The sequence below is a fragment of the Rhincodon typus genome, chromosome 2 (assembly GCF_021869965.1).
Source record: "Rhincodon typus isolate 14 chromosome 2, sRhiTyp1.1, whole genome shotgun sequence".
In the NCBI taxonomy this organism is placed as follows: domain Eukaryota; kingdom Metazoa; phylum Chordata; class Chondrichthyes; order Orectolobiformes; family Rhincodontidae; genus Rhincodon; species Rhincodon typus.
Genome location: NC_063333.1, coordinates 6,394,804 through 6,405,910, shown reverse-complemented (window position 1 = coordinate 6,405,910; position 11,107 = coordinate 6,394,804). Strand labels below are relative to the sequence as shown.

At 45.4% G+C, this 11,107-nt stretch overlaps 2 protein-coding genes across 4 annotated transcripts in view; both read right to left on the bottom strand.

The window, feature by feature from the left end:
- The window catches only part of eef1db (eukaryotic translation elongation factor 1 delta b (guanine nucleotide exchange protein)), a 26,974-nt gene extending 16,877 nt beyond the window's left edge, over window positions 1-10,097 (bottom strand). For 2 of the 3 annotated variants that reach the window (XM_048610860.1, XM_048610872.1), the window contains exons 1-2: window positions 8,846-9,897; window positions 5,125-5,260 (exon numbers count right to left, since the gene is read on the bottom strand). In XM_048610860.1, coding sequence (XP_048466817.1) covers window positions 5,125-5,260; window positions 8,846-9,897 — 1,188 coding nt within the window. Of the gene's footprint in view, window positions 1-5,124; window positions 5,261-8,845 lie in introns of all 3 variants that reach the window. The other variant, XM_048610864.1, reaches the window with a different exon arrangement.
- naprt (nicotinate phosphoribosyltransferase) overlaps window positions 1-11,107 on the bottom strand; it is a 113,899-nt gene that overhangs the window by 64,677 nt on the left and 38,115 nt on the right. The gene's annotated exons all lie outside the window — the stretch shown is intronic.

Here is an 11,107-nt window from a genome sequence, read left to right as displayed (position 1 = left end):
TCACCTTGTTATCTCAGATTCTCCAGCATCTGCAGTTCCTACTATCTCTGAGGCTATGAAAGTTTCTGTTTTCAAATAAACCTGTTGGACTACAACCGGAGGTCATGTGATTTCTGATCTTGTCTAAAAAAATAACTTCAGTACATTCAGCTATTAACTCAGATCAATGTTCGATGTAATAACCATGCTGCAGGGACCCAATCACTCCTACATCAGAAATTCTTTTGGCTAGTAACAATGTGGAACTTGCCGCCATGTTTAAGAGTCTCCATGCTGAGCTCTGGGGAAATTGACACTGATCATGTTTCCTGACACTGGTTCCGAGGAAGGGTTACCAGACCCGAAACGTTAACTCTGTTTTTTCCTTCACAGATGGTACCAGACCTGCTGAGCTTTTCCAGCAACTTTGTTTTTGTTTCCTGGCACCAGGTTTGGAAAGCACACAGTTTTCTTCCACTGGGACCTCTCAATCTAGAGTTCTTTGTTGCAATGTTATGAATGATCAAAAATTTAGAATAACTCCAGTGCTTCTTTGAGTTTAACCTTTCATCGGGTGAGTTTTATTTGAACGGTGATCGAGTGAGGGACCTGACCTCGTCCAGGCCCAGTGACAATCCCCGCATACCTGCCAACTCAGCTGCCTCTAGTTCCAGGTAACAGAGACTGCCATGGAGATTGGGCAAGTTCCACGTGTTCCATCAGAGGCTCGAGATCTTAAAACACAGCCTTACCCCTCCTCACCTCTTTGCCCCATGCACAACTGTAACAAGAACCAGAAATACCTCACAGGCAGAAAAGGGAGCACCACAACTATCAGGCTAACAGACCACAGTGAACCACCACCACATGTAACTCCACCCCAAACAGCATGGGCACATAGTATATCCTAGCAACTGTTACCAAACTGAATACAAGTAAGTGTTCTTACATCTTGTTCCAACTATCTTCCAGCCCCAATTTCACCCACTGGATTTCAGCATAGAGTAAGGACTAATACACAAAAAGGACCCAAACATCCAAGTTTACTTTTGTCATTAAACCCAGGGCCAGACAGGGACTTTGGTCATGGCAAGCCCACTTCACAATCATTAGGCTGGAACCTGCCTCTCAGCAACTGACTCTGCCACAATTATTCAGTCATTCATTGACCCGAAGTCAAAAATCTTGGAACCTTTCCCAAAATAGCACCAGAAGAAGCCTGTTTGCCTCAGGGACTGCTTGGGTTCAAAGAGGAATTTGTCCATTATCTCCTCAGATGCAACTAGGAATGGGCAATAAACTCTTTCCATCAGCATTCCCTTTAATTTTCTAATCAGCTGTGCGGGCCTCCGAGGCCTGTGTGCAGTAGTGACCATCGTAGGTATAAGTTAATGTTGTAATTAGTGTGTCAATGCCCATCGCAGTGGCAGAACATCAAAGCGGCTGTAAGTAGCTTGGAGGGAATGTCGTTGACCACATCAGTGACTCCTGCATCATTACAATGATTAAAAATGGCCATTCAATGTCTGGAAGTGCAATGAAAAAAGCTCTGCAGTCACACCCAGAGATGTTAACCAAGGAAAACCCTGAATCAATAATTCCACAACCGGATTCAACAACTATGGGATATTTGTCAAAATATCTCTTTTTTTTCAGAAACGCGATTGTGTTTTCACATCACCTATGGTTCCTCTGTCTCAGCATCGGATACAGACAGAGTTGTACCAGATTGCACCCTGTCTCTTCTTCAGGCAGTAAATGCTTTGAAGCTGCAACATGCACCATGTCCATCTTAAGACTCCAAGGTTTCTTCAACACTAGACGTACAGGGAGAACCCATGGTTCCAACAGCATTTCTGGTTGTTCTGAGGGGTGGGTATGTTTTGCTCCTGCCCTGTTTGCGAGCTTGCAGCTTTCATGTTGTCCACATGCTTGTGCAGGACCATTTAATCAACCTGAACTTTGTACGTCATGGGACCTGACCTCACATCGACCATGCCTCTTAGCATGCAGGGCCATTTTGAAGGATCAGCAAACTTCACCCCCTTAAGTAAACTCTCCTGCTTAGTGGAGTCGTGTGTCTGGCACTGCCTTTATTGATGCCGTTTCACCCAGGTCCGGGAAAATCTGATTTAACCTGATGCGGAGTCCTCCCTGACTCTACTGGAGCTATCCCTGCAGTTGCGCGAGGGGTGATCTGATAATCAAACAGGAATGAGGACAGTTGGTATCTAGTGAAGCTGTAGACTGTTTCTTTAAGCCTGCCTTCAAAGTTTGGACTGCTCTTTCCGCCGACCTTTGGATGACGTATAGTACAGAGCTGTCCTTATATGCCAAATATCATTCGACTTTAGGAAATACTCAAATTCCCTGTTGGTAAACGATGGCCCGTTGTCTGTGACCGGGAGGTCATGTATTGAAAAACATGCTCACAGTTTGTCTAGCGTCATCCTCACATTTGATGAATGAACTCCGTGCGTGTCCAGCCACTTTGAATGGGCATCCACAATGACTAAGAACATTGAGTCCATGAAAGGACCGGCACAGTCAATGTGTAACTGAGTCCAGAGTTTACCCGGCCATTTCCACAAACATAGGAGAGGTGCTGGCGGTAATTTTTGTCCTTGTTGGCACTCTGGGCACTGGCCTACCAACACAGCTATGTCAGCATCCAATCCTGGCCACCAGACATAACCTCTCACCAATATCTTCATTTTGAACACCCCTGGAGGAGTTCAGCCGGGATCTGGGAGTGACCTTTGCTTGGGACAATCACTCTTGCTCCCCATAATAAAATGCCATCGTCTACAGTGATCTGATCTTGCCGGGTCCAAAAATATTTCAATTCTAGTTGTTTCCTTTTGTTTCCCCATCATCATGAACTGTTTTAGTTTTGCCAGGACTGGATCTTTTTGCATCCACAGTCTGATATTGTCAGCAGAGACCGGAAGGATGTCCAGAAAGTTTAAAATCAGAACGAACTCTTTCAATGGCAGTACCACTGGTGGTGTACCTGGTAGCATGAGGCAGCTCAAGGAATCCACAATTGTTACTTGGCCTCCCTGGACAGTGTTCCAATTTGTAATTGCACACACACACAGAATGAGAACCCATCGCTGAATTCCACCTGAACTATCTCTCAGCATCTCATTAAGGGTTAAACGAAAGTCACATGCCTCTGCCAAGTATCTTAACCTTGTCAAAAATCCCGATACGGATTTCGCATGTTTCTTGAACTGCCCAGTGAAACCGATAGCGTCTCAGAATTAGAAGAGACTTGGGGTCATAATATTCCTTAACTAAATCCATCAACTCTTGAAAGGTTTTAGTATCTGGTGCCTGAGGAACTGGGAGGCTCCTAATAGCTAAAAAAGCTACGGGTCCACAAACTGTCAGGAGAATTACCCGTTGTTTTTCATCTGCCCTAATGTCATTTGCCCAGAAATAATAACGCATTCCTTCCACATACCGGGCCCAGTCTTCGACAGCAGATTGAACATGTCAAGCTTCCCAAATAACAGCATGATGCTCCCCACTCACCCGCAACTCAAAGACTATGCTGAGAGAGAATTTCTTCAGGAGCATATTTTTCTCTCTCATTGCCACTGAAAAAACTCCACAGAGGCTGATATTCAGTTACCAAGTCACACTTTTCTTCCACGTGCATACTTGACACTGGTCCAGCTTCCCCAGCTCACAGGGTCAACAGAACCTCTGACACTCCTGTTTATATCTGTCAGCCAAGGCTCCCTGATTGGACCAGGTTAAAAGCCCTAATCAGGGAACTCATTCTATTAGGTTCCACCTGACTGACCTTGTCATAATCACTACATATTGTATGTTAGTTGTTATTCAGGACAACAAGATACAAGGAAGTAAATCTGCAGCCATCTGGTACAATCAACCAGTGCAGCTGAAACAACAGTCCTCATCCCCAACACTTGTTCTATGGCACGAGGAACACTGCAGTGACAAAGCTGGAATTTGGTATCAAGACTAAACAGAAGACAGCAGTTATTTTTGAGGACGTGTGTAAAGTTTCTTACTATACAAGACAACTTTTGTCTCATTAGCTCCAGGAGAAGGGACAGCAAGAGAGTCCAAACATTACCACTGTGCAATTTGTTGGTGTGAATCACAGAGAAAAATGCCACTTTAGGTTTGAATTCAAAGGAAATTCCACATTTCTCCAGTCAATGAGATGAACAGAATTGGAAATGTAAGCACAAAGACGACAGGATTGTGTTTTGGACACTCCTTTGAGTGCTGCTTGTCGCAAAATCTGACAAAACATTGCTGCGCAATCCATCAAGCCAATCACAGCCGAAATAGTCCTCAGCCCTTGGTGGCAGTCAGGGCTCCCAGGTGCCTGACAGCATGTTGGAAATGTTCTGATATCACCATTTAAAACTTTCTGTCTTCTTCTTTAAAAATCTAACTCTCAAGATCTAGTGATCAAAGCCAAGCTTTTGATCACCTGCTATCTGATATCTCATTTTGTGGCTCAGTATAAAAACTGCTTAATATCTAGGCACCGTAAGATGCTTTTCTCTGTTATTAAGTGCTATTACATATAAGTTCTTGGTGTTTTACATCAAAAATGTTTGGGCTGTTGACATCTATTGAGCTTACCAATGCAGTCAGACCTGCTGGGGAGGTAAAGAAAGTTTTGATAGGAATTAAAAAGCAGTAAATATGGGAAAGCAATGCAGAGCATCCAGCACCCAATAAGAAAAATATAAGGAGTTACAAGCTAAAGTATCAAGCTGTTCATCTTCAGCCACTGACTGATGTGCTGTGCGTGTTTCTGTTTTCAATCAAAACAGCCACATTTTGACACGACCTTTTTAACAGTGGTAGGTCATATGGATCAGTAGATCACAGGATCAAGTCAACTCTTAAAACAGAAAACACTGACAAGCAGTGGCTCAAGAAGGCAGCTCACTACCACCTTCCAAAGGGCAACTAGGGATGGGCAATAAATGCTGGCCAGTCAGCAATGCCCACGTCCCATGAGTGAATACAAAAACAGCAAGACATTTGCTACTTGAAGGGTTAATAATGTCAATCATTGACTAAACGAGGTAGGTTTCTAAAACAATGTTACAAAACGTAAGGGGTTAATACTAATGCTTTATAACATACCTGCACAGCTGGTGAATTCTGTACTTTGCCAGTGACTGGGCTGTTGAGTTTAACGTAATATTGCATCTCAGCATCATCATACTTGTATTTATCGAACCAGATCTTTTCCTCAGCAAGAAAGTTAACTGCCATTGTTCTGTAAGGTGGGAAGGTAGACAACAGGTACAGTCAGACACAGTAAAGATATACCGTTCACAACATTTACACATCACTATCAGCAGACTGGAAGATGATAGCTCAATACGAGGGTTCGGGCAGGGGTATTTGCTCTTTGTCTTACGTCAGTGTTGCCTAATTCTAATACAGATTTGTTGTTCCCTCAATGCACTGTATAATAACTAAAGGAGTTAAATAAATTATAACATATTTAATACACAATTATGCACTGTCTCCTCAACATCAAAACAAAATGGTGGTGAGATGGCATACACAGCTCACCTCATAAGGGAGCTCCATATCTCTACAGTGAGCTTTATAACAGAAATGACAGGAGCTTCCAAAGACCTACCATCAACCACCCCATCCTCTTGAGCAGAGGAAAATCCAACTTGACCTGGCTCTTACTTTATTTGTGTGGGTTCCACTATCCTCAGAACCTTGTAAGGGGTCAGTTTAGCTCAGATGGCTGGTTTGCAATGCAGATGGACACCAACAGTGTGGGTTTAATTCCTACTGTGATTACCATGAAGGACTTTCCTGCTCAACCTCTCCCCTCACCTGTGGCATGGTGACCCTCATGTCAAACCACCATCAGTCGTCTCTCTCTAATGAGGAGAGCAGCCCTACAGTCTGGTAAGAGTATGGTGACTTTACCTAACACGTCCACCCGACTCCCCTAATCCAGCAAGATGCCAAATCACACTGGTTCTGCAAGAGTGATGACTTCCCCTCACCCCACGTTTCCCTTTATAAAGCAGCAGCAAAAGAAAAACTAAACAGTGCTACAAAAGAGCCAAGAATCATGCAACATGCAGCTGATATACATGCTGTAACAAGTGAAATGAGCAGCAGGAAGCTAGTCCTCTAGGGTATCCCCCAACAGCCTGTCCTGGGAGTCAGGAACACCCCACCCTGTACATGCAGTCCTCTTCACCTCCCCACTCCCAGAAAATACCAACACATCTTCACTTGCCAAAGCAACACGACTGAGCTGCAGCCAAACACTCGACCTCCTCTGAGGTATGCTCACTCACTCATTCATTCTTCTCAGCCCGATTAACTGAGACAGACAGGGGCTTGGGAGAAGTGGTTAGCCAGGGAGCATGCTGTTCAAAGCACTATTTGAATTATAGGAAGTTCACTGTGCCTGTTAAGTAGATATCAGCCACCTGCGCATCAAAGCAGTCATTAAGAGACGCTCATTTTAAAATTGCCGGGGTGAGTAATTTTGGTTGCTGTACCTAGGTTACGGCCGGTGGGAAAAGGTTTAGACAAATTTACAGACAGTAACAGTGAAACCATGCAATATTTAAAGTAATTCACAAAATAAGGAGCAGAACAAACGGGATTCCATTTGACGTGAATGGGATGAAAAAGGACTGAGGGCATTGGAAAGGGAGACTGGGGTAACATTTTGGGCTGTGTCCTACATCAGAACCTGTTGAAGGCACTGCTGGGCTCTCAGTGTTGTCTTTCTATTCCTTGTGCCACAAACAGTCATCCCTTGATGAATGAATTGTCTGCTACCAGTGGGTTTATCATACACAGCATAGATATTGGTGTGAGCGCGCATATGCAGACGCAGGGGAAAGAACAAGCCAGCACCAACAAACACGCATTCCATTCATGGGCAGCATGAACCAACAGGCTTCACCCTGCAGGAAAGGCCCGAGGTGGCAGGGGTATTAGGAAACAAAAATATTACGGAACTGACAGAATTGAGGACAAAAAGCACTGACAAACAACAGGTGGGGCAAGTTCAGTTTCAAGAATCCCTGGCATAAATTTACAGGATGATAGGATAGCAGATGTTTGACTCATCTAATGTGATTTGCATAGAGGGTATCAGAACAATGATTGTAGGGAGGTGGACAATTAACAAAGGAGGAGGATGAATGGATCGTTCTTCAAAAGAGTTGACATAAACCAAATGGCCACATTCTGCACTTTTTATTAAATTCTTTGGACAGTAGTGCATTGGTCATGCTACTGAACCACAATTTAGACTGATAAGCCAGAGATGTGATTTCAGATCCAACAAAACAGTTTAAAAATTTTTATTCAGGTCTAAACAAAGAACAGTGCTCTAAGTACAAGTGATTGGGAAACTGTCAGATTATCCTAAATATTCAACTGGTTTGCCAATGCACCTTTAGGAAAGGAAAGTTACTGTCCTTACCCACTCTGTCTTAGTCAAGGCTTTTTAAAAATTCATTCACAGGATATGGGCATTGCTAGCTGGGCCAACTTTTTTTGCCCCACCCCTATTTGCCCTTGACAAGGTGGCAATAAGCTGCCTTCTTGAACTGCTGCAGTTCATGCGCTGTAGGTTGACCCACAAAGCCCTTCAGGAGGGAATTCCAGGATTTTGACCCAGCGACAGTAAACGAACAGCAACATGTTTCCAAATCAGGATGGTGAGTGGCTTGAAAGGAGGCTTGCAGGTGGTGGTGTTCCTATGTATCTGCTGCCCCTGTCCTCCTAGATGAAAATAGTTATGGGTTTGAAAGGGGCTGTCTAGAAGGCTCCAGCCCTACCACCACACGTGGGCACATCAAACAGCAGTTCAGAAAAACCCACCAAAACCCTCTCAATGCAACCAGGGCTAGGGTGGAACTTAAATTCAATGAATAAATTTGGCATTACAAGCTAGTCTCTGTGATGGTGACCATGAAACCATTATGTAGATTATCGTAAAAACCCTCTGATTCATTAATGTCCTTTAGGAAAGGAAATTTGCCATCCTTACCTGGTCTGTCTTACATGTGACTCCAGACCCACAGCAATGTGGTTGACTCTTAACTGCCCTCTAAACGGGGTATTTTAGGGATATACAACAAATTCTGGCAATTGTTTGTTATGCCCACACCCCATTGAAAAATGTACCACAGGGCAGGAATGAAAATAAAATTAATGGCATGTAGGAACGCTACATTAAGAAAACATAAGAACGCATGGAATTAAACGTAGCAACAAATCCCCTACCGTACTTGTCATTATTTTAGAATACAGCATGACAGCCCCCTACCTGCATCCAATACAATGGTAAATGTAAAACAACTGGGCTTCACCCTCATTACTCCATTACAGTCTGAGTCCCTAGGTCAGATCACTCCCTCACAAGTGACCCAAGACTCTCACAACCTCTTAGTGCAAAGACCAGAAACTAAAAATTGGCAACACGCACGTTCTACCTCAGAGAAAATTCACCTCACAACCAATGCACACAACTGCCTCTGAATTCTATTACACCCCCCAATCCCTGTGGCTGGATCTTCATGTGGAGGTCAGAAATGACCATCCAGAACACACCCGCTACACAGATCCAACAAGGTTCGGCTGGGACTCGGTGATATTAAGTGTCTGATTGACTAGCGGCAGATATGATGCCACGCACTTCCACTCAACTTAACAGAGTTGGCCCTACTTCACAAGAATTTACTACGGACTCAAAGCCAAATCAGATCCAACGCATGCTGAAGAGTGGCTCAAAAGCAAAACCAAATGCACGGCTAAAAGCAGGGGGAATGGTTAGGAAATATTCAATATGAGTCAAGCCTACTTATCGTGGAGCCTCAGACAACGAGGTGCAGGAGCAGCTCTCTCCACTGATGGTGCCTGCAATGGTTCAAGCTTCTGAGGCTGGTCAGCAGCTCTCCGGATTCGAGCCAGGTGATAGCGTAACTCGGCATCATCGTACATGGGTTTATTGAACCACACTGGCTCACTGTCCTCATGAACAAGGTGCCGGGCAGCTGCCAGAGGATCCTCATTTACTGGGGGCAGCAAGCAGCGTGTGGTATTCTGATGGGCATTAGCAAGGCTTGGGGCAGGGGGCCTTTGTCCCATTGTCTGGGGACAGCCTTCTTTGACTCTGGCTGGGTCACCATGCAGCCTCTCATGGTAGAGTCGCTCCGCATCATCGTACAGTGGCTTTTCCAGCCAAAACTGGAGTTCCAACGGGCGCGGGCTGGCATTTGGGAACATGCCATTGACCAGAGAACTGGGGTCTCCTCCAGTGGGGAAGCCAGGAGTGATGGGGGTGGCAGGGGTGGCACTGACGTAACCTTCGTCTGGAGTTGCCCACAGCTTTGGAGCTGCAGTGACCCCAGAGGTTGGGATGGGGAGGGAACGTGGGATGCTGTGGCCTTGTGACCGTATGATGAACAGACGTTCGGCCTCATCGAAAGTGCTCTTGTTGAGCCAGACACCATGAACCAGTTGATGCCAGGCGACTAGAGAGCGTGTCTCACGGCCGAGTATGATATCCCTGCCAACTGCTTTGGTGTTGGTTATTGTGTCCTTCACTGGCTCTGGACCAGAAGCTTCAGGCAGCGGCTTCATCTCCAGCTGGCATGAACTCTCCACCTCTTCTGGCCAAGCACGTGGAGATCGCTTCCTCCGTTGCTTCCTTCCCACCTCTTGCTCTTGCTGACCATCCTCCGCAGCCCCAGCCCAGGTAAGCGATGCCAACTCAGCCTCCTGTGCAGCCTGTACCACAGCACTGGCAGCAGAGGCCTGCTGGCCCTCATGGAACAGTCTCTCAGCCTCGTCAAACTTGTACTTGTCCATCCATATAGTCTCCAGCAGGTAGGGATGCTTCCTGATCTTCATCGTCTGCAGCGTCCAGTACAACGTGGGAGAGGGGAAAGAAATAACACAGTAAACAAGGAAATAAACAGAGATGGTACAGTTCACCAAGCGGTTACTAACTAATGATACAGCCTGGGTGAACCAGGCAGGAAAGCCCTTGTAGAACAGCTTTCGGTAAAACAGCAGAGCCTGCGTTCAGACGGCCTGTGTTTCAGATATCGCTGCTTTCTGAGGGTAACCATTCAACCCTATATACAGCGTGACCAATTAGCATTTAAAAAAGATCTTGAGACTCTGAGACTGGTTACACACTATAAACAGTTCTGGATTAAACAGTGCATTGCCTCAAGTTGGGGAGGCTAGAGAGGGGACCAATGGCAGAGTGAGGGAGCCCAATGGGGACAAGCAGGAAGGCTGGGCGAGCAGTGGGTACTGTATTTGGGAGAGGCACACACACTGAAATTTGCCTGGACAGCAGCTTTGTGCTGGAAGCCACACTCAGCCCACTATGATCTTACGGCACTAGAAACAAGTCTCGCTTCAACATCCTGTACAGTGCAGCTCCATCAGGGATCAGTGAGACCTTGGCAGCAACTAGGAAAACCAACATTAGGCAGACCCAGCTGCTTAGTCTCCATATGGCCAGCCAGGCTTTAGCACTGGTCCAGGCCCTGGGACTGTTCCATTCATACTTGGTCTAACAGGCAGACGCTGTGAGGGCAGATGCTGCGAGAGCACATGGTTCAACCTGACAGCAAAATTTGGGCTGCTCAGAGCTACAAGGCTCTACAGGATGAAACCTGCAAAACTGGATACTTTGGAGAAGACCCTGAAAGGTAGGGAGGGACAGAGACAGGAGCTAAAAGAATGCTGTATAATGATAGGTACTCACCTTGTTATCCTACAATTGACAGCATTGAAGAAAAGAGAGAGAGAGAACAGTTAAAAAATGATTGCCACTCAATACAAACATACAGTATTACTGCTCACCACCTGAAGGACAGATCAAAAAGCAGTGACAAGGGACAAGACAGCTGCTTACTCCCAGGGCTCAGGTGAAAGTTACTGAAATGGATGGTGTGAAATCCGAGAATAGAATATAGTCGTTAAAACTTTATCTTCCCCAGCTACTGCTTTTGGTAATTCCCTTCCCCCACTATTCATGGTTCATCCATGTTGAGTAACTCATTACTAAGCCTATGCAGTAAGGGTCAGTCAGCAATTCCAACGC